Source organism: Chelonia mydas, chromosome 8, assembly GCF_015237465.2.
Source record: "Chelonia mydas isolate rCheMyd1 chromosome 8, rCheMyd1.pri.v2, whole genome shotgun sequence".
In the NCBI taxonomy this organism is placed as follows: Eukaryota; Metazoa; Chordata; order Testudines; family Cheloniidae; genus Chelonia; species Chelonia mydas.
The window spans coordinates 52,134,686-52,159,120 of NC_057854.1; the positions used below are offsets into that span (position 1 = coordinate 52,134,686).

General features: G+C 43.6%; 1 protein-coding gene across 2 annotated transcripts in view; it reads left to right on the forward strand.

Moving 5' to 3' along the window:
* Positions 1-24,435, forward strand: part of XPR1 (xenotropic and polytropic retrovirus receptor 1) — a 243,175-nt gene that overhangs the window by 157,575 nt on the left and 61,165 nt on the right. For both annotated transcript variants that reach the window (XM_037906239.2, XM_037906240.2), the window contains exons 4-7: positions 7,720-7,943; positions 12,735-12,884; positions 13,241-13,324; positions 13,911-13,992. In XM_037906239.2, coding sequence (XP_037762167.1) covers positions 7,720-7,943; positions 12,735-12,884; positions 13,241-13,324; positions 13,911-13,992 — 540 coding nt within the window. The remainder of the gene's footprint in view (positions 1-7,719; positions 7,944-12,734; positions 12,885-13,240; positions 13,325-13,910; positions 13,993-24,435) is intronic.

Consider the following 24,435-nt stretch of genomic DNA (forward strand, 5'->3'; position numbering starts at 1 on the left):
GAAGCCCCTCCTCTGGTACAGGCGTCTTCCTCCTCTTCCCTGTTGTTTTTGGACTGATTTTCCCATTTCAGCCTGGTATGGTTCCTCATTACATTGGACAGCTGGGTACTAAATAATAGTGGTGAATGGTTATACCCTTCAGTTTTCATCTATTCCTGCCTTCCATCCTCCATCCTCCATCTCTGTCCATCTTCAGGGACCCTTCTCATGAGCAACTCCTAGCCCAGGAGATGCAAACCCTCAAATGGGCTGGGTCTGTGGAAGAGGTGCCTCAAAACTTGAGAGGGAAGGGGTTTTACTCCCTATATTTTTTCTAATCCCAAAGGGGGTCTTCGCCTCATCCTGGACATGCGTCGCCTCAACAGATATCTCAATAAACTGAGGTTCCACATGGTCTCCCTGGCCTCCATTATCCCTTCCCTGGATCCAGGTGACTGGTACACTGCCCTCAACTTGAAGGATGCCTACTTTCATATCTCCATCTTCCATGGCCACAGAAGATTCCTTAGGTTTATAGTAAACCAGACTCATTATCAATTCACCATTCTCTCTTTTGGCCTGTCCGCAGCCCCCTGGTTTTTACAAAATGCATGGCGGTGGTAGTGTTCTGCCTCAAACGACAAGGCATTCAAACCTACCCATACCTCAATGACTGACTGATCGAGGGTCGCTCAGAGGCTCTAGTAAAGATCATCACCCTGGTCCAAACCACCTTCCAAGCACTGAGCCAGTTGATAACGAACAAATGTTAACTCTCATTCCAGTACAGAGAATACAGTTTATGAGGGCAGTGCTAGACTCAACATAGGCCAGAGCCTTCCTTCTAGAGGCTTGATTCCAGACAATGTCAGACCTGATATCCAGGGTCAGGGCTCACCCAATCACAAAAACACGGATTTGCTGCAAGCTCCTGGGACACTTGGCTACATGCGCTTACATAGTATGGCACGCAGGGCTGTGCCTCAGGCTCATGCAGAAGTGGTTAGCTCACCGAACAGGCACCACTTGGACTCAGTGCTTAGTGTTCCAGTCCCCGGTCCTCGCCTCCCTCAACTGGTGGAAGGACCTCCGATCGGCAGTGGGGTGCCCCCTTTGTTGCCCACCCACTCCCGCCCAGCTGTCAGTGTCCCTAGTGTTGGACGCTTCAGACCTGGGTTGGGGAGGCCATCTTGATCCCCTCAGGACAGGAAGAGCTCCTCCTGCACATAAATGACAGGGAGTTCAGAGTTGTCCACTTAGCTTGCCAAGTGTTTCTCCCCCAGATCACAGGCGAAGTAGTACAAGTACCGATGGACAACACAGCGGCCATGTTCTACATCAGAAAGCAGGGAGGAGCATGCTCCTCTGCCCTGTGTCAGGAGGCCCTCCGTCTGGGAATTCTGTATGCAGCACTCCATCCACCTTGAGGCTTCCCATCTTCTGGGAGCCCGGAACGCCCTGGCCAGTCAGTCAGCAGATGTTTCTCCTCTTATCATGAGTGGTCACCCAGAGGTCACCAGGTTCATCTCTCCAGGGAGACCTGTATGCAACCAAGCAGAACAAGAAATGCCATCAGTTTTGCTTGCTGCACCTGCACAGCCTGGGCTCACTTTCAGATGCCTTGCTGCTTCAATGGACAGAGCTCCCATTCTACACATTTCCTTCAGTTTCTCTGGTTCATGGGGTCCTTCTGAAAATCAAGTGGGACGAGGCGAGAGTTATTCTTATGGCCCTGGGGTGGCCGCCCCCAGCACTGGTTTGGCACACTGCTAGACTTATCAGTAGTACCTCTGCTGTTGCTCCCACTCTGCCTGGACCTGATCTCAGAGGAGCAGGGCTCTTTACTCCACCCAAACTTTGGGACCCTTCACCTGACTGCGTGGAAGCTCCATGGCTGAACTTGGAGGAGTAAGCCTGTTTGGAACAAGTTCACAAGGTCTTGCTGGGGAATAGGAAGCCATCTATTAGGGCTACTTATCTTGCCATGTGGAAGAGTTTCTCAATATGGTCATCCCAATGAGGCCTCTCTCTGACTTGGTCTTCCCTTCAATCTGTTCTGGATTAACTGCTCCACCTAAGGCAGTAAGGCCTGGCCCTCGCATCTATCAAGATGCACCTAGCAGCAATTTTGGCCTTCCACGCACCAGTGGGCGATAGGTCAGTTTTCTCTCACAATATGACAATTCACTTTCTTAAAGGGTTGGAGAGGTTTTATCCATGAGATTTAAACCTAGTTCTATCAAAACTCGCAGGCCATCCCTTTGAGCTGCTAGCATTGTGCCCCCTCTGCTGCTTCTCTCCTGGAAGGTCACTTTTCTGATAGGGATTACTACAGCCAGAAGGGTCTCCGGAATCAGGGCCCTTACATCAGAACCACTGTATAAGGTGGTGTTCAAGAACAAGATCCAACTGTGTCCCCATCCGGCCTTCCTGCCAAAGGTTGTCTTGCAGTTCCTTAGCAACCAAGCCATTTTCCTGCCAGTTTTCTTCCCAAAGCCGCACAAGAATTCAGAAGAGTGGTGGCTTCGCTCACTGGATTTAGGTCTGCCCGCCCTTCTATATCGAGAGGATTAAACTGTTCCACACATCCACTACTCTTTATGGCAATAGCAGAGAGGATGAAAGCCCTACCTGGTTTCACCTCAGAGAATCTCATCCTATAATCTCCTATATTCGGGCATGCTACGAGCAGGTGAACATTCCACCTCCGGCCATCTTGACTGCTCATTCCACAAGAGCTCAGGCCTCTTCAGCAGCATTTCTGGCCCAGATCCCAATCCAAGGCATCTGCGGAGGCGCAACTTGGTCATCTGTGCATAACTTTTCTTCCCACTATGCCATCACCCAACAGGCTTGAGATGACGCCTGGTTTGGGAGAACAGTGTTGCAATCTGCATGTCCATGAACTCCAAGCCCACCTTCTTGGGTACTGCTTGCGAGTCACCTAAAATGGAATGGACATGAGCAAGCACTCAAAGAATCAATAACGGTTACTAACCTTTCTGTAACATTTTTTCTTTAAGATGTTTTGCTCATGTCCATTCCACAGCCCACCCTTCTACCCCTCTGTTGGAGTTATCCAGCAAGAAGGAACTGAGGGGGTGCAGTGCCAGCAGTGCCCCTTATACCGTCGGCACATAAGGGTTTGACACCAGAGGGTGCTAGAGTCAGCCTGGCGAATACCACTGAGGATAAATTTCCAGCAATGGTGCACATGCACGCCTACCGTGGAATGGACATGAGCAAAACACCTTGAAGAACAACAGTTATGGATAGGTTAGTAACCGTTTCTTTTCATATGATAATAGTTGAAAGGCTTTATTACTGAGTTTAGGAAAACTGGGCTTTAACTTAGTAGGTAAAAAAAAAATGGATGCAGAATTTAAAACATGGAACAAATGGAGATTTCTAAATAAGAGACTGTATAAATTGGGAGTAGAACCCATGCCAGGTACACCCATGTTTAGTTTGCCAGCTTCAGTTCTAAACAAATTTTATATACTGTGAACACATTTTTTTAATCATGTTAGTAGAAACTGTGTTGTAGAGTACCCACTTAAATGTAAATAGCATAATTTCTGAACATAAGTATGGGTATATGATTGGGCACTGTGTGTACCCTGGGTAACATTTTTTTCAAACAGTTAAAACAGCTCGTGTAGACAGGGCCTAAGTCCAGGTCTGTGAACAGAAGTGAAATGGGGCATGTTTTTACTGCTGACTCTTTGATGTAGTGGCCTTCAGGATTCTTGTTTGGAGTGATATATCAGGGGAACATTCTGTCTTTAACCCATGAAATTTATACTCATGTTTTCCCAGTTTTGCACAGGACGATAAACTTTTTTGTCTTCAGAGAATGCTTCTTGATCACTCTCTAGAGGAGGACTTGTTGGCTTGCTCTTTACTGCAGACATCTTACCCACGGGCTGGTTGCTGGCCCCTCTTCCGCCCCCGCCCCCCCCCCCCTTCTGTTTGTATAGAGTATCTAGTTGCATAGTCAGCAACGCACATACAGATGGATAGCAGTCAACCTGTCTTTTTGAGAGCTCTTGTGCCAAGTCTGGAAGTAATGGGTGAGTCTAAGAATGTGATTGATGGAGACGGAATTTGGCAATTGCCCCAGAACTTATCACTTTTTTTCCCTTCAACGTTTGCCACTGAAATTTCACTTTGGTTCTGCAGTCAGTGGACACCAGGGCATGTAGTGTGCAGTAAACTCCTGGAGGCTGTTTTCAGTTTCTAAATATGTACTTTTTCTGACCCTCTGTATAGCAAATTGTTTAAAAGTCACTAAAAGCAACAAAGTTGAAGTCATACTGTGTGTTGCAAAAGAGAATGCAGTTCCACCAAGGACTTTGGCAAGGCTTGCTGTAGGTTAAAAAATTTATTTCTTTTCTGCTTTGCATGTGCCTTAAGCAATTCTGTAGATGATTTAAAAAGCAATAGCAACATAATATATTTGCCTTATTTTCATTCTGTACATGTCAAAGTAATAAAATGGTATTTAATAAGGTGTAAGATTCATTGATGGGTTATTTAAATCGCTACAGCCTTCCATGGGCTCCCAGAATAAAAATGCAAAGAGGCTAGATATTGTCTTCAACAAAGCAGAATTTTCCAACTACTTTTAAGTGACTTGCAAAGGATTTTTGAGAAATTGGGCTTTTGCTCTTTTCTGTTTCTTTATTACATATATAAAGAAAGAAGGCTTGTAATGTCAGCTCTTCAGGGGGGTTTCCTGCTTTTTTTTTTTTTTTTTTTTTTTTTTTTTTTTTAACCTTAAATAGTATACAATTTCGGAGGACCACTGGGTAATCTGAGGTGTGTGTTTTAAATTAAGATGTAAGAACTCATATTAAAAGGGGTTTTTTATATTAACAAAGGCATTTTTATTCAAAATGGTGTTTAGTCATTTAAGTAAAATAGGTGTTAACAAGAATAAACAGCTTTAATAAGAGTCTGACTTAAAATTCCTTCCTCCTAATAGCTCAGTTTATCCTTTCTTGGCTCTTGTGATGTACCTCAGCTGTCACTGGACTTGTCTTCCCTTGTTTTATTTTAACCTGGAGCAAACATTTTAAGATGTGGCGTTTTAGATGACATTTAGCCTTTTACAAACTTGTTAACTACTTTGAGTTAATTGGCAATCAATTAGATATTGGTAACAGCTCTAGTGTGGACATCCAAGAGCTCTGGGAACAGCAGTTTTTTCAGAAAGATAATGCTCAAGTTTCTTTACTGTGACTTTAGTCTTTGCAAAGTCCTAATCACTGAAACTGTTCCACGAGACAGTTGGGTAGATCCAGGATGTCCCCCTTGTATTCTGAGTAGAGATTTTTTTCATTATATTTCACTGATAAGATTACTCAAATATGGACAGGGTTGGCAGTTTCTGTGATATGAGTATTTTAGTGGTCTTTTCAGAAAAGTATTATGATTTCTCATGGCACATAGTTCTGGGCTTTTCAATACTAGAAAGGTGTTTACAGAGGGGAGGCATTTCAAAGGAACTATAAAAGTGAGTGAGGGGGCTAGTGGGATTGAGTGAAGCAAGATTTAGAATAGCTACAATAACTGAAACTGACTAAAGGCAGAAATTACACTCCAAAGATTTGAAGATTAATGCAGAGAGAAACTTTGCATGGTACAGGAGGGGGTATAACATTAATATTAGAAAAAACGGACCGAGAGCTAATGGATTGTGGAATAGCCTCATAGCAGATGCCTAATTGTACAGTCACTTAAGGGGGCACAATTAACATGAAAATAATATTTCCATCTCAAATTTGTGTACTTACTGTTACAAATCACGTATTATATTACTACAGTTGTAAGAGACGACAGGTGAAAATCCTGTTGTAGTTTGTGCATTTGTCTGTACGTTGTCTGCCGTCAATTTCAGTGTTTTGTTGAGGATACATACCAATCCCCTGGCTCTGCAATATTTACCAGTAACAGGTGCAGAAAAGTTGAAACTGAGTGAGTAAAGAAGTAAGTCATTGGTGGGTGGCTGCACAGAAACAAGGGGGGAAAGCGACTTTATTTAGTGGTGGTGCTTTGACGCCTGCCAAAAGACTCTTCTAAAAATAGGCCAAGGAGCAGTTTTTAAAAGGATTTTGAAAAAATTCAGGACAAACTAAGTACAGGTTGTTTCTTTAGAAAATTCATTTTTAAAAAGCCTATTTAAAAAAAATTCAAGTTGACTGTCCCTTTAAAGCTAAACTGGCAAAACACTGAGTAATGTGGTACAGAATGTGAACCTGAATAGCCGGGAAGGGAGAACTAGGTGACCACATAACTGACTCTTTTCAGTTTCTGATTTGTCCGATTGTAGACTGTTTGTATTTTTAAACTGTTGCATGTGTTGGTATCATAACCTTTCATTGCAGTAGAATCCACATTTGTCTGTTGCATGTAACTTGACAAAAGTAAAATTTCTCTTCGGAGCTCTTCCATACATCAGATTAATTTAACCCCATTGTTTTTTCTTTGATTTCTTTATGACCACATTAAACGTTACATTTTCCGGTCCAACAACAGGTGCAAAGAAACCCAAAGTGCCTTACCAACTGATAGCGAGTATTATGAAACCTGATAATAAGCTTTTGTTCTTGTTATGAGTGTTACTTAATGCCTTAGGATGTGAGAACCAATAAGCAAAAGCATCTTACTCTGCCCCCCTAAGGATGTTTGATGTCACTCTCTTGACAAGAGAAAATGTGAAAGTTCAACCACTGGTATCTTATAAATCAGTTTGGTATTTTATGCCATATCTTGCTTTGCATGTCGGGCGTGGTGGCATGATCCTGTAACCCCAGCTACTTGGGAGGCTGAGACTGACAGATTGCTCAGGGGTTCTGGGCGGCAGTACACTATGTCAGTTTGGGGGGTCTGGTGTCACTGACAGCCTGGCCAGTGCGTGGCTGAAGGACTGGCTAGAACAACACAAATGACATGTTGTGACTGGCACTCTCTCTGTGAGGGCTGATGAACTGATCGATCAAGGTGATCTTGCTTTGCAGGAAGGATAGGAAGGTCGATTGCTGCCTGCCTCCAGCTATGATACTGGAATAACACCATGTCAGGAGTTTTGACTGATAGGAGCTATAAATAATGCACACACTTATGGGTAGAGGTCAGGAGAGGCTATGTCAGCTGTGATTCCTTTTGTCAATGGCAAATATTTGTGTTCCTGGAAGGAGCATTGTCTACAAGTTAAAGCACAGGACTGGAAGTCAGGAGACCTGGGTACCATTCCTAGTTCTGTTACTGCTGTGATGCATAATCGAGGGAAAGTCATTTAACTTCTCTGTTGGCCCACCTGTAAAAAGTGGGTAGTATTTACCAGTTTCTTGGGATATTTGAGTTTTAATTGATTATAAAATACTTGTAAAATGATTGGAAAGAAATGCAACCTTATTTATTTCTATTTTTAATGAATTTTAGGGATTCGTGGTGTAAGGGCTTCTCTACACAGCAAGTTACTGCGCAACAAGCCAGTGTGTGACTCTACAGAGTGACAAGCCTAGTGCACTGTAGAGTCACTCCCTGGCTTGCCATGCCGTAACTTCTCATGTGCACAAGCCCTAAGTCACACAGTTAATGCTTCCACTCAGCACCCTGTCCCCCGCAAAAGCACTTGGCGATATACACAATGTTAATAAATTAATTCAGCCTTCATAGACAAGTTGCTACCCACTCTATTTGTGGTATTTGACACTTTCTTTTCCTTGCTAACAGAAAAGCTTGCCGAAGCTCAGCGCAGGTCCGCTACCCTTCAGAATGAACTACAGTCATCTTTGGATGCACAGAAAGAAACTAGTGGTCTTACCACAGTGCGGCAGCGCAGAAAGGCAGTCTTCCACCTGTCCCATGAGGAGCGTGTTCAGCATAGGAACATCAGAGACCTAAAACTGGCCTTCAGCGAGTTCTACCTCAGCCTCATCTTACTGCAGAACTATCAGGTACGAAGAAAAGAATGGCACAGTTTTCCCATGGGCCCTAAGTGATCATACCATTCTTAGTCATTGGATTTCATCATCTTGTTGCAATCAGATGCCAGAACATTGAGACTGAGAATGGGAGAGTAAATAGGTCACTACTATAACTTTGAGGCCATATACTTGTTCGTGTTCTGTTCTATGTAAAGCCGGATTTGAGAGTCTGGAAAGAAACTGTTATACCTTAAAATTTGGAAAGAAGCATGAGGCTGTTTATACATTGTTTCTTCTTTGTGTTACCATAGTAGTGTCGTTCACCTCATTGTAGCTGACTGCATCTACATTTTCTCTTTTAAAACCCGCGTTTTCAGGAGTTTCTAATTTTTCTGTTAAATTCTATGGGATGCAACTTGGCATAAAAATTGTTAGCCTGGAGGCAAGTATAAAAATTAAATATTAGGCATATTTAGATTTGTAGCACTGAAAAATGGGATTGTAATGGTTGTAAAGACTGATTTGTGTTCCAATAATTTATTTTAATTGATGGGTTTTTTTACTTTACCTCGTTGTAGAAGAATGGCTCATAATGTGCACTAATTTGTTTTTGACATTTAATACTTTAAAAATTGTTTCTTCAAGTGTCATTGTATGTAATGTGTGTGACACTGAAAATTTCGTAACCAATTTTTTTTTAGCCTGTGAATTTAACTAGCTATTCAAACTTGGGTGCCTAAAAGAAAGCACCTACATCCTTCTATAATCACCTAAATAATTTATGCTAGGGAATTTTACCAAACCGAATCCCGACATTGGGAATTAATTTGTGAAGTTCCATAGTATAGACAAGGCTTTAGTAGTTTGATTTTTCAGAGGATTTGCAGCTCCCCTAAAGTTCAGTGGGTTTGCTGGTACTCAGTATTTCCCAAATTAGATAATGTATTTAGATCCCTAAACATGGATTTAATTGCTTTACTTTAGGTTCCCAGGTTGGAAAATCTTGGTCCAGCTAGTGTTAAAGCAAGTTGCATATTGGCCTGTAAGCTGATACAGGCTTCTAGTACTACTGGAAGCACTCAGTTACTTACAGCAATGGCAGCTAGTTCACAACCCTGAAGTAGACAGAGTAACCTCAGATCTTTGCTCACTTCCTGGTGAAGCCAGGTTGGCCACTTTTTCCTTTTATTTCTTTTTAAAAAAGAATACTAGGCTCTTGGACTTTATTATCAGGAATCTCTTCTGTGGCCTGGTAAGATGAGGACAGTGCAAATGATTCCTTTAGATACCATGACGAAGGAAGGAAGGAGTCACTGATGATAGAGACCAACTAGTAAATGTGCCAAAGAGAAGATAATTTTATATTCGCTAAACATTGGTATAAACTCTGAGCCTATTTGGATTTGGAAGTCTCCACTTATGCAGACCCATTTGCATCCAAAACTGGCAGGGCATCTTTGAGGGTTTTACACTAAGTTGGAAAGTGAGAAAAACAGATGAAGTTGTTCTAAAACAAAGGACAAAGAGTTACATGTGTGAAAAAGTGTCTGAACACAAACGCAGGCAGTGTGGAAAGCACTAGATGAGTTAATAAATTACGGCAGTTATCTGCTTAGGCATAAATGAAACCAGGTGGGAAGAATCTCATAATTGGAAAGTTAACGTAGATTGTACTAATCTGCATAGAAGAAATAGAACGTGAAGTGAAGGAGGGTGGCATTATGTCAAATATATTTACAATTCTCTCAAGCTGCAGTTTGTGTAGTGGTGAAGCTTTTTGAGTTGGGTTACAAAGAAGGAAAAATTAAGATGAAACAGTAGATACCTTTTACAGACTGCAGTAGAAAAATAACAAAAAATTCATGCACCAATTCTAAAGCTATTTAAAACTGCAGGATACATACCCATGGAGTCATTTTAACTGCCCAGTTATGTGTGGGTGTCAGCCAAACATTTATCATCATCAAAGATTCCTCAATTAAAAAACAAGGTTGTGACCCAAATAGTAAAACTACCACTTAGATCTCACTAATAGAGGAACAGATATAAGAATGCGAACATAAAAGGGGAAATCTTGGAATTCGTAACCACAAACTGATGAATTCATCATAGAAAGCAGTGGCTTTACACAGTGCAGCAGCACAAAGATAATGGGTTTCTGAAAAGAGCAAACTGAGAAAAGAACCTAGTGAGCAAGATATAATAGGAGGGAGTATTAAAATCCACTGTTACGGTGGAAGAATGGCAAGGCTAAAAACATCAATATATCCTAGTTCAAACTACATGTATTTGACCTGCATGAGATCCTGAATTTTCTAATTAACAGACATTTACGTACAAGCAAGCACTTTCTCTCTGAGCCCGTTCTCTCCTCCTATGTGATTTTGCATAATATTGCATAATGTAAGTTGTCACTGTGGTTTTGTGGTATTAGTCATTTATATGTTGGCAAACTGATATTTAATTTAGGCTTATGGACTTCACTTTAGTATCTAATAGAAATAGAAGCTGAGTTTGGAGGAGAGAGCTTCTATTCAAAAACAGGATTATCTTCAGGAGTAAGAAAAATACAGAATTTCAGGCTAAGTAAATTATTTCTGAGTCTTTGCTTTTGTATTTGTATCACTGCAAAAGTCCTTCATTGAAACTACCATTTAACAGTGTTTAACTTCTTTAGCGCACAGCTTTGGAATCATGGAACTTGTACTGTCAGAAGAGAAGCTCTACTGTAAGAAGAACTCTAGGATACATGTTGTAAAAAATATTGGGCTGTTCTTCCTGAGATATGCTGATTACTCACACCAGCAAATAACATTAGTCAGTTCAGGGCAACAGTAAAATCTGTGACCAAAATTATCATTTTGTTACATTTTTTCATTTCGACTTTATGAAACAAGGCTCTGCTGTCCCAGGGGTGAAATGCTGGATTTTTCCAATAGGAAGTAATTAAAGTCTCTCTTGTCTGCGGTAATGCAGATCATTAATGCATTGGCTTCCTATTCCCATCTCCCTGTCCCTTCCTTACCTACTGCACAATGAGGGTCTGATATTAAATCATTCCAGGCATAATTAGATTGAAAATCATTTCAGTAGAGTAGTTGGAGCCGCTCCCAAAGGCATTGAATTCTGCCATTCTCTGTATTTTTCTTTCAAATCTAGTCCATGGGCTAGTTTTCATAAACAAAAAAATAAAATTCCTTTCTGGTCTATCTGTATAGCTGGTAATAGGCTGAATAAGCTGACTGGAATATGAAGTGCTCTTGGTGATTTCTTTGCACAGTTAGGTACCACCGTATTTCAGATATGCTTGATCATAGCAGTCTTCAGTCTACTCCTAGTTGCTATAATGAGCTTTTCCATTACTGTGTATTTAAAAATATTTAAACTAATGAATCTTGGCTTACACATACCTCTGATATTAACCCTCTTTTTTTTCAACTAATTACTGTGGGCCTGATCTTGAACAGATCCCGAATATTCTCAGCTCCCTTTGACTTCAAGCTCAGACTTGTTTTCTATTCACATAATGCAAAATCCTGTTATAGGAACACACTTGGCTGGATTTAATTGCCATGACATGTAAAATGCTTTCTAATTTTTCTTGACAAGGATATATCTTATTGAGTGTGTTATGCTGTACTGCTGTGTAGTCTCTAGTATTAATGTGGTCAATCTTGGTTTTAAAATGAAGGAACTAGGAATCTGTAGCCTCCCCTATCCGAAAGAAAGCAAGGGAAAAAAAATCCCCAAAAGACAAGTAGGTGTGATGCCTGGGCAGTGGATGCCTGGATAAGAGGATGAAGGTAAAAGCAACTTTGTTCTTACAAAATTACCCTCTTTCAACTTTCTGTATGTATAAATTTCGGTTAAGAGCTCAAAATAACAACTGTCAGTATATAGGCAAACTGTGATATGGTATACAGGACATTCTTGAATGAGCTACTGTTACCTGAGACCGTACAAACAGACCATCAGAATCAAAATTACTGTGGGAAAAATGCTCAGTATAGCCAGAGCTCAGCTATCTACATTGAATTTTCATCCAGAGGTTGCCTGTCTAGTCAGGGAAGGAGAGGTGGCAGCAACTTCACTTTGCAGAGTAAAAAAATGTATGTTCCACAAGGTTCAGTGTGTTATGTTAATATTCTTCTGTGTCTAGTCCATTTTATCTCATGCTTTTTTATTATAGTTAATTGTGATCACTTTCGTTCTACGGATTTGCTCTTAATTGTGTTCTTGTTTTATATATAAACATCTGTTTCATTTCTAAGCAAAAAAAAAAGGGTGTAATTCTGTGTGTGGGTTAGCATTCTCAGATCATCTGCTGCTTTTGAACCTTTGAAACATCTGTACAAATGAGTATATTGGATGGTATTGACACAACCCTTTTCTCTGAATATACATTGTCTTTTTTTGATTAACTCTATTTTAATAGGTTTCAGAGTAGCAGCCATGTTAGTCTGTATTCGCAAAAAGAAAAGGAGTACTTGTGGCACCTTAGAGACTAATGCTGGTATTGCATATGTTACTCTCATGAGACTGAATAAGGTATTAGACTTAAGTTCTCTACAAATAATTTCATATTTTTCATGCTCTCCATCCATACAGTCTTACTATTATTTTTTTGAATAAATATTTATTCCTTTATTTAATAGCTCTATAGACCAAACAACCCTCCTGAAATATTTATACAAAAGGATCTCTAATTAACAACCCTTATTGACTGTTCCTTCTCGGCTATCACTGGAATATTACCAGATTTCAACGTTCTTCATTGTTAGCCGAGCCTAAAAAATGTGTTTTTTTTTTCCTTGTTTCTAGAACCTGAATTTCACAGGATTCCGTAAGATCCTGAAGAAGCATGACAAGATCCTGGAGACACCCCGGGGTGCAGATTGGCGGGTGGCCCATGTGGAGGTGGCACCATTCTATACTTGCAAGAAAATCAACCAGCTCATCTCTGAAACAGAGGTAGAGAATGCTGAACCGTGTATTACTTCCACTTTGTGTAGAGAAACGATGCTCTTCTCTCCCTTCACCAGTAATAACCTGAGCTCCTGTCCTGTCTTGTGAATAAATGCCTTAAATACCAATGCAACTATTAATTGATTTGAAAGAGCCATTAATTTCTGGCATTGGTCACTTGTAATTTGTAGGTTTGTGTGTACACTGGTTTCAGCTGCTAACTTTCACTATGTGAAATTACAGTGATGGTTAAGAGTAATACATTACATATCAATTACATCATTATTATGAGTCATCACTCAGTCACTTTCTCTTTCACTGGGTAGACCCCCGCATTAAATTCTTGTGATTTATGCCCATAGACTGTGGTGACCAATGAGTTAGAAGATGGAGACAGACAGAAGGCCATGAAGCGTTTACGTGTCCCACCCTTGGGAGCTGCTCAGGTGAGAATTTAAATTCCATAATTCCTGTTTTCCTCTCAGGTTAGCTGATGTGTCAAATTACATTTCAACCCCCCAGCAGAATGTAAAAGTGCAAATATATTGGAATGGGTGTTTCTACCTGTCATGAGAGATGACCAGCACTTTAAATTATTTGGTGGTTAGAAAAGGTAACCTACTTTAGTCTCAGAAAATTTGAAAATGGCTTTGCAAGGGCTAATGTATTAAGGCAAAGTAATGGTGGAGAGGTGAATAATATGGGGAAATAAATGTTAGCCTTTCAAACTTACTGTTAGTATAGATAGTTCTGGCCGTGCTCTTCTGTGTTGGAATGCTGGTGTAAAGACCTGGCAGATTTCTCAGAAGGCATTAATACACTTGGGCTCTCTGTTCTGACATTGCATAATGCTCTAGGCTGGTGCTATGTTGTACTTATAGGATTTAAGAAACTTCATCTTACAGGGGAAGGAGATACTAGAATATAGGGTAGAATGCTACATTAATTGGTATGACATTTATTCTGAAAATGAATGTGCACTGCAGATAAATTAGTATTCTGCCCTTATGCCAACTATTATTCTATTTACAGCCTGCACCAGCATGGACCACTTTCAGGGTTGGCTTGTTCTGTGGCATATTCATTGTGCTAAACATCACTGTCATACTTTCAGGTAGGTATCCTTATCTTGGATCCAAATGACCCCCAGAGCCTGATTCTCGGTTTGCTTTTATTACCTTATAAGTGTTGAATGAGTAGTAGTAACAAGGTTGAATTTGTCAGAACATTGCTGGTAAGAAGGCTTGGTAGTCTCGGTCAAACCAAGCAAGTCAGCTACTGGTTATACCCAGTGATATGTAATACCTTTCCCATGTTACATATGTAGGTAATGCTTTTGTAACATGCTGTAGTTATACTGGCTTCTTACTTCTATTCTTGGTGGAATCTCATGCAAATGTTGTCACCTCTGTGTCCTCTGGACCTTTTGTCATTGACAGTTGCATCCATTTTATCTCTCCTGGGGTGCTCTTAGGATTCATATTTTGTATATTATTTATTCACTGGAAGAAGGAATTGGTATTGCCTGCTGTAAAACTGCAGGTTCACAGACTGAGGGTCCAGTTTCAAGCAGCATTATGCCATGCAATTTCATCCTTTTAAAAAGTTTCTTACTGAAATTTCTGGGATTTCAGTGCCAGGTCCCTATTGGGCTGACCTGATGGTATATTGCTTTGCTGGTAAATTTTGACAAGTGCAAAAAAGGCAATCAATCCTCACATCACCTGCGCTTTGTATTTATATTGGTTTGCTTCCTCTCATCAACGTAAAACCCCCTTACTTATTGTGGTACATTACACACAACCATCAACAGTAGAAATCAGGCCAATGTTACTGGTCCAGAGCGGGAATTCTGCCTTGTTGCAAGGAGCTTTTTCAGTTGCATACGAAAAGGCCTGATTTTTGTCTCCAGTGGAGGGGTAGTCTGTTTAAATAAAACAAACAGCTAGCAAATCAACCAATATCTCTTTGCACTAGGGAAAGCCCATGTATTCAATTTACAAAAATTTTTAATCAGGTATTTTTAAAATTGAATCCAGTCATCTTCAGGATAAAATGTTTGTGTTTTGGAAGCTGTTTGCTGAATTGCTTTCCTTATTTTTCTGATAGATGCAATTTTTTTCTTTGAGTGATGGTCCCTGTATATATTCCAAATGTGGGTGTGCATGCATGCCATATGCCAGAAGGTCCTCTTAGCAGTGTCCTTTGTGCTTGCTTGCAGCAGAGGATATAGTAGGCCATGCGGGTCGATGCCTCTGCATTTCCCTCTTACTGTCATGTGGCCTGAGTTGGGACCCACTGTTCCTTCGTGCTCTTAGTTTTTACTAAGAAAGTGATTTCATCTGTTTTTTCTGTACATAGTTGTTGTTCTGCTGTTAGATAGTTGTATATAGTATTGTTAGAGTTAGTAGTAGTTAGTATTAGTCACCTGCATTTGGGGACTGTCTCCCCCCTCCCTGGGGACTGTGCCCCGCGTGCTGGGGTTCAAGAACTGTATATCCTGACCATGGTCCTTCTCTGTGAGCAACAAGCACCAGAGGTGTTTCTGTTGCCTCCGTGAGACTGACATCACGGCGTGTTGCTCTATCTGCCAATTGTTCCCACCTCATACCCAAGAAGCTCAGGAGCTCTGCCTCTGTAAGTTCCTGGTTCAGGAGTCAATGTGGCTGCATGTGCATTTGGATCTGGGACCGTCAGAATCGTTGGTAGAGCGACCATCACTGGTGGTGAGTGCCCTTCTGACCACTTCCCATGCCCCAGATCCAGCAGTACCACTGATGAAGGACGAGCCGAGACGTGAGAGTAAGAAGTACTCTCACGGGCACAAGAGCAGGTCCCTGCAGCAGACTGCTCATAAACACAGCGTTTCCTCCCCAAACCAGTCAAGGTTTGGTGAGACGTTGCATGCAGAGACCACCACACCAGTGCCCAAGCTTCCCTGGGTGGGGAGGGAAAAGCCTGGTGCAAGAAGGATCCGATGGTGCCCGTCTGGACTGTTCACTGATGCCTGCATCACCCATCCCGCCACCACCTCCACGCTGCTTGAAGAGCTCCTGGACATTCTCCAGCCTCAGGGCCTCATTCAGTATTAATGAGGCCATTCTCAGTCCAGCGCAGGCAGTGTCATACACCCTTCCTCATGTGCCCCCACTCCTAAGAGGGCAGAGCGGAGGTATTTTGTCTGGGAGCAGATTTTCTTTTCTCCCACCTACCCCCCAGGTCTCTTGTCATCCACGCGGCTGCTGAACGGGCATGCCAGCACCCACATAAATCGACACCTGCAGATTGCACGGCTAAACATATGGACCTGTTGGGGAGAGAGGTGTATTCTGCGGCAGCCTTACAATTTCACATAATGAACTATCAGGCTCTGCTAGCCAAATATTTTAATAACATGTGTGGCTAGCAGAGTTCTGGGACAAACTGCCACCAGACCAACAGCAGCAATTTCAGGTACTGGTGGATGAGGGGATGCCTAGTTGCCAAGATGGGCCTCCAGGCAGTGGTTGATGTGGAAGACACATCCTCTCACTCCCTTGCAATAGGAATAGTCATGCACTGTGACTCATGGCTACAGTCATCCGGCTTTCCTTGGGAGGTCAAAACTACTATCGAGGACCTCTTCTTTGAAGAGGACATAATGTTCTATGCAAAGACGGACGAGTCCCTTCGCTCACTGAAGGACTCCAGGGCCATGTTGCAATCCCTAGGGATCTATACCCCAGCTCAGTGGAGCAGGCAACAGTGCCAGCAGTTCTGTCCGAACCCACACATGCCCCATGCAGGCAGCAGGATTCCAGTGGCCGTGCTTCCAAGTCTCAGCCATGGCCGCCTCCTCGACCCTCTCCCACCAACTACCAAGGCCCCAGTTGTGACGCGTTGATTGATAACTGTGAATCTTCCTCACTGCCACCCATGGTGCCCCATGTTGTCTTTGGGGACTGTCTTGCCCTGTTCGCCCACAACTGGAGCAAGATCTCATCAGTGCATTGTCCAACAAGAAGCAGATGCTCTTCTTACAAAGGGCGCTATAGAGTATGTAGCACCTCCGTATATGGGGAGAGGCTTCTACTCCCGTACTTCCTCATCCCAAAGAAGGGTGGAGGGTGCTACCTCCTTCTCAACCACCTATATCAGAAAATCCAAATTCTGTATGATGACAATGGCATCTGTTGTCCCATTCCTCCCAAACCGGGCCTGGTTCCTGGCTCTCGACATGAAGGACACCTACTTCCATGTCGATGTTGTGACATTACACAGGGTACAATCTGGACTTATGGACAGCTGTGTTCCCTCAATTTTCCAACCTGGGTTGCCTTTTACACTGCATCACTGTGAGAGCAACCACTCCTGGCCAACCACCACACAGCCTCCAGCATGTAAATCACTCCCAGTTATACTGTATGAGTGCTATAGCCTGCCACTCATTAATCATACTGCAGGGCAGCACCAGCAAACTCCTCGTCCCAGACTTTCCCTAGATAGGTGCTTCTTGTACTGCCCAGCCTTTCCTGGACAATAGAAGCTCATATAAAGTCTGTCATTTTAGTAATATAAAATGATACACACAGGTCCTGTTATCCCAAATGAAGTTTCCCAAACACTTCAATGCAAAACCACACTGGTTTAGATAAAGCAATAAAATAAGTTTAACTACAGAAAGATAGATTTTAAGTGATTATCAGTAACGAGGCACACACATCAGAATTGGTTACTATAAAATAAAAGGTCAAACGCCACTAACACCTAACTTAACAAGCTAGTGAATTCAAGCTCCAAATGACATACTTCCTGGGCACCCAAAATTCCCTGTCCGGCGTGCTCAGCAGGATTCTGTACCTCAATCACAAGTGAGAATTGCTAGTGCAACCTTTTGATAGCTCTTCCACAAGTGGAGCACCCCATGCTTGGGTCTCTTCGCCTACCCCCAAGAACCGCAAGTTGCCCCTTTATTGTTTCAGGGGAGCCATCAGAGGACTCATAGGGTGCTGTTCTTCTCCCCTCCGCTATGCCTTCCCCCCATTCCCCTCCTCCCACAAGAGCTAAGCAGTATCCACCAGGACTGCACTACTATAATACTCATAGTCCCATTCTGGCCCTGTCAGTTTTGATTCATGGACCTTCTCAGAGACTCTACCCGCACGCCACTCCATCTTTGTGCCCTCCTTACACAAGATTGGGGCTGGTTCCCGTATCCCCATCCAGGCCCTCTTCACCTCACAGCCTGGTTTTTGGATGGGACTCAGGAGTAGACAGAGCATGTTCCACCCAAGTGCGACACATCCTTATCATGCAGAAGGGCATCCACTGGGGCCTGTTACCGAGCTAAATGGAAAGGATTCACCTCATGTGCTCACTGCCATCACCATCCACTGAGTATGATATCCGTGTCTGTCATCCTCGATTACCTTCTCAATCTCAAAATGTCGGGTCTTGCTCTCAGCTCTATACGTGTCCACTTGGCAGCACTTAATGTTTTTCTTCCCCCTCTTCCTATGGATGGTGCCTCCATGTTTATGCACCCTATCACCATCTGTTTCATGAAAGGTGGTCTCAATACTTTCCCACTAGTCCTCAAACCCATAGCCCCTGGGGACCTGAATCTTGTTCTCTCCACCCTCACAAAGCCACCCGTCAAGCCACTGGCAACATGCTCCCTCTCCCATCTCTCCATGAAAGTGATGTTCTTAGTGGCCATTATCTCAGCTAGACAAGTCAGTGAACTGGGGGCCACGATGGCTGACCCTCCCCCCCACCCCCACACACACCTCTACCCCGACATAACACGGTTCTCGGGAGACAAAAAATCTCACTGCGTTCTAGGTGAGACAGCGTTATATGAAACTTACTTTGGCCCCCCCCAGTTCCTTGTTCCCTGACCGCAGTGACAAAGTTCCTCCTCTACCTTGGTGGGTCCTGCGCTTATTGGCAGATTTTGCTCGCCTCAGAGATTCATGGCAGCCCTCAGTTTGGCCACTTGCATGGCTCAAATCTGCCGTTCACTCAGATAACCTCATCACTGGCCAGCATGGGGAAAAAAGAGTAAGAACAATCCCCGCAGTTTCTGCTGATCCACCATGTGGGTTGGGGACCAGCTCAGAGACCTTCACCTCTGGTGGAAGCTCCTGTGTTGGGTCAGGAGTTGGGAGGTTTGGGGGGAACCCGGGACCGGCTCAGAGACCTTCACCTCTAGTGGAAGCTCCTGTGTTGCGTCAGGAGTTGGGAGGTTGGGGGGGAACCCAGGCCCGCCCTCTACCCCGGCTTCCAGCCCAGGGCCCTGTGGACTGCAGCTCTCTAGAGCGTCTTCTGGAACAGCTGCATGACAGCTACAATTCCCTGGGCTATTTCCCCTTGGCCGCCTCCCAACACCTTCTTTGTCCTCACCACAGGACCTTCCTCCTGATGTCTGTTAACGCTTGTACTCCTCAGTCCTCCAGCAGCACATCCTCTCACTCCCAGCTCCTTATGTGCACACCTCACTAACTGGAGTGACAGCCTTTTTAAACCAGGTGTCCTGATTAGCCTTAATTAATTCTAGCAGCTTCCCAATTGGCTACAGGTGTCCTAATTAGCCTGCCTACCTCAATTAGTTATAGAAAGTTCCTGAGCGTTCTGGAATAGTCCCTGTTCTCTTACCCAGGGAAAAGGGACCTGCTTAACCTGGAACTAATGTATCTACCTTTGACCACTCTCTTGTAGCCATCTGGCCTGATCCTGTCACACTGCCCCCTCCAGAGACGACCCCACCCCCTACCCAACCCCCCATCCCCTGACTGTTCTGACCCCTATCCACACCCTTCGCCCTCTGACAGGCACTCACTGGCAGCGGCAGGAAGTGGAGCAATGTGTCCCCAGCCCGCTCTGCTTCCCGCCGCCGGTGAGTGGGGAGAGGTTGGGGAAAAGACGCCCCCCCATACTCACCTGTGGCCGGAAGTGGAGCACTGCAGCTGGGAGCTGGCAGAGTAGAGCAGGCTGGGGCTGTACTGTTCTGCTTCCCGCCGCCGGTGAGTGCAGGGAGGTTGGAAAAAGGACACCCCACCCCATACTCACCTGCGGCGGGAAGCGGAGCGACGCTGCCCCAGCCCGCTCTGCTTTCCTTGCCCCAGACCCAGCCGTGTCACTTGGGGGGGGGGGTTGGGGAAAGGTCCCGCACTCACCTCCAGCGGGAAGCGGAGCGCCACAGCTGGGAGCTGGCAGAGTGGAGCGGGTTGGGGCCGGGCTGCTCCGCTTCTGCCGGTGAGTCCGGGGTGGGATCCCTTCCCCCAAGCCCCCTCCCCCAAGCGATATGGCTGGGGCTGGAGAGAGGGAAGCGGAGTGGGCTGCTCCCGGCCCCCCGCTAATCCCCTGGGCCACTCTGGGACAGCGGGGCCCCCAAAAGTGCCCCCCCCCAGAGCTCCTTCCTCCCAGACCTTGGTGGGGAAGCCCCTGACCACCCCCGAGACTCTCTGCTCCAGCCCAGCACCCTTAACACGCTGCTCAGAGCAGCGTGTTGGAGCTTTACTGTGTTGTATGCGAACCCGCGTTATATCGGGTCGTGTTATATCGGAGTAGAGGTGTACCATATTCCACAAGGATAGTTTCCTTACAGCTACACCCTAAGTTCCTCACCAAGGTCATGTCAGCGTTCCACCTCAATCAGTTTGTCCATCTACCTGTCTTCTGTCCCATGTGGACAGGATCCTGCACTCCCTTGTTGTCCACCTTGCACTGGCATTCTGCCTCCACAGGACCCACGCCGTTTGTGCATCAATGAAAATATTTGTAACCATTGCTGACGAATCCAAGGGCTAAACCCTCTCTTCCCAGTGAATCTATCCAATGTACTGTCACGTGATGGTGTCACAGCACACTCAGTGCAAGCAGCCAGGTCGGCCTGCCTAACAGACATCTCGTGGCAAGACATCTGTCGTGCAGCAACACACATTCACATCCCACTATGCCGTCGCCCAAGGGGCAGCTGTGGATGCTGCAGTGGGCCATGCCATACTACAGACTGCAGTTCCTCTCGCATCCTTGCACCTACCTCCAGACTGATCACTGCTTGCTACTCACCCATGTTTGGAACACACATAGGGACCATCACTTGAAGAGGAGGAAGAGGTTAATTACTTGTAACCGGAGGTTCTTCGAGAGGTGTGGTCCCTATTTGTATTCCAATACCCATCTTCCATCCCCTCTGCTGTGGACTGGACTACTCACTGGAAAAAGGGTCACTGGAGAAGCATTGATCCATCCGGCCTATTGTACCCTCAGCTGCAAGCACAAGGGGATGCACGATGCACATGTGGGTCAAGGGATACTGCTAAGAAAACCTTCTGGCTCTGGTGCATGGTGCGCATGTGCACTCACATTTAGAATACAAATAGGAACCACACGTTTCCAAGAACCTCCAATTTCAGGTAAGTAACCTCCTCTTATTACCACCCTCTATGTGTGTCAAGGGGTCTCTTTTAATGTGTGTGTTTATGCAACTTCATGCATAGTCTTCACATGTCTGTCTATAGCTTGCATATTTGATCTCTGTGAGAGCTGGGACTACCATTAAAGCCAACTGTGTGTTTGTATTTATCTTGAGATGTGAAATTAGTGTATTTTCAATGTTCAGAATGAAAAAGCATTATAATGGTAGTAATGAATTCATGACCACAATCCTCATCGTCAAAAATATGCACCAAAACTGATGTGAATTAGTGTGCTTCAATCAGGAGACATGACCTGAAACCTGTGAGTTTCTACAAATATTGGGAAAATAAAAGTTGTACGGGTATTTGCAGCTATAAAGTTAATTTTAAAAATTGCTCCTTTGCTGACATTTACGAAAGAGTTTTGTGAGTCTGCTTGGTATAAACAAGATGTCAAGGCTATAAATTTGTAATTCCTCAGGGCAGGCATTAGAACTTGGAAGTTCAATTACAAAACACAGCAACCAGTACCGTCTGATTTTTAAAAGATCAACAGCATCTGGAGAGCTGGGTTTTTGAGTAACCTGGAGTTCACAATGGTTGCAGCTGTCGCAGGTGGAACCAGAGAGTACTTTTTAATAGGGTAGACTGTCCTTCACTAACTCCTATGGGGGCATGACCCCTTTCCATGTCACATCTTGTTTGCTGCAGTATCTAATGTTTTATAGCTCCTGAGAGCCTATAAGGCTTTGAAAGTACATTGAAGCAGGGGTATGGTTTGTTACTTATTAACAAGTACAATTTTACACAATGCCTCATGACTAGCAACTTTTCTTACAATAGCAAGGGTCATCTTCACTTGTAAAAATATGGAAGGTGGTAATAGAACAGACCAGTATATTTGGATACCATGAAATATCCATGTGGTGTTAGCTTTTCTATATTAGCATCTCTCATAAGATGTTAGTGAATATGGAACTTGTTAATACATTAGTGAAGTGAAGTTGCTAATTCAGAGTTTGTACCATTTTCAGAGTACAGGGATAAAGCTAGAGCATTCAAATGATAGGAGGTTCCTGGGGAGGAGAAAAACCCTGACTCTAATTACTTCCATTTTGCAACATATTTGAACAGGATTTCTAAGAGAGAGACCCATGATTGCATGTTGATAAATGCAATATCAGAACCTGAACAGAATAGAACTGAAGCAGGTTGTGACTCTCTTGGGGGCATCAGAACAGAGAGAACCTCTCATCTGTTAACATACTGAATGCCTCTTGTACCATAGCTTTAACTTGCCTACCAAGTGTCAGTTGATGAAGGTGTAACAGCTAAATATGTGTTGTTATTGACTTTAGTAATTGGTCTGACCTGAGGTATTAGAGCGAGGTGAATAGCAGGTTAGTAAGGCAAGCCTTTCAACTCACTCTTTGACCATAGAAATCTGGGGGTAACCAGTAAACACTATCATGGTTATCTTATACGAGTCTTCATTTACACACACCACAAAAGTGCTGCTTCATCATCATGTTCCCATTACGCCTCTGGCATTTAGGGCAGTAACGAAGATCCTCCACTTCTCTGTTTCTGGCAAGTTTTTTCAATGGTTCCCCAGCTGTGCCCCAGGTTTTTCAACTTAGCTTCCACAGCTCTTTGCCATGTTCTTTTCGGGTGGACTCGTTTTCGCTTGCCTTCAGGTGTCCATATTATTGCTACTCTGGTGATGGAATCAGTTTCTATCTGAAGTGCACTGCCAATCCATCTCCACTGCCTCCTGGCACTGATGGTGCTCATATCCTCTTGGCTGCACTGTGTCAATAGATCTTGGTTTGAGATTGTTCTGGGCCAAAAGATACGGAGGATTTTTCTGAGGCAGGTTGTATGGAATGAAGACAGTTTGGACATGTCATACTTTCTCATTCCCCAGCATTCTTGAATGTTGAAAGTACGGAGCTCTGATAAATCCTGAGTTTGATTTTGGTGTTGTATTTTGATGATTTCCAGACTGTATTTAAGCTCCTGAAGGTATTCCTGGCTTTATTGATTTTGTTCCGGATATCCTGGCTTGCTCCACCATCGTGGTTGATGGTGCTCCCCAAGTGTATGAATATGTTCTCACCAATGTAGAAACAATCTTCTATCCGTACTGGTGCTACGTACTTTGCCATAAAGGACCGTCTCTTCTCGGGAAGTCAGAACTGCAGTAACAACAGAGTTGCAGGTCAAGCTTAGAGTGCATTGACAGAGCAATATAGGGAAGATTTTACATGTCATCAGCCCACAACACTATCTAGTTCAGGCCAGTCCTAGTAGTGCTTCTTTTTCATGAGCAGAATCATCCATAACACTGGAAATAAAAAGGAAACGGTTGAAAGTGGTTTTTGGTTAGACCTCCAATAAACTGTTCTTGATTTGTTGTCAGACTTGTCGTCCCTTCTTCAATACAGGCAGAGACTGACTCCTAGGCCAACTGAAATTATACAGAAAATAATGGTGAAAACTGATGCATAACAATTTTCACTATTTATATGGTGCTGTAATTTTGCATGGCAATTAGATTTTTTTAAGACTTAACAAATAGACCCCTCAAACTCTCTCCCACCTGTGGTTCTCAGGTTCTGTCCTAGCTCTGGTACACCTAATGGGGCAAGATCCCCACTCATCCTTGCCTTTTACCAAGAATTGATAAGTGCAATTTATTCTCATGATGCTCCATCATAATTCTTCATAGTGTTTCCAGTTCAATACTTTGGGGTCTGCTTTGCCCAGAGTAAACAGGTTGATATCCACTGTCTGTCCCTTTCTATGTGTAATTGTTTCCTCCCTTTATTTGCGAGCAGCCCCCTGATCTTGCATGCCCCGGCTCAAAATAAAGTTCAGATGTATATTTTCACTGTTCCTATCATAAACTAACTTAGCTATCACCCTCTTCAGGACATTTTTAGTAAAATCCTTTTGAATGCTAATTAGACTTCTGCTGATTTGGCTCCATGTTACCTGAAACCTGTTTAAATTTATATCCAAGAGCGATAATGCTAAGGGACAATATTTGTATAATTCCTCCTTATCCATAATTTCTATCTCAGTAATTCCAAGCAATATGAATATCGGCCAGATGAATGAAAATGATTAGAGACCGTTTCATATGGAGAGAC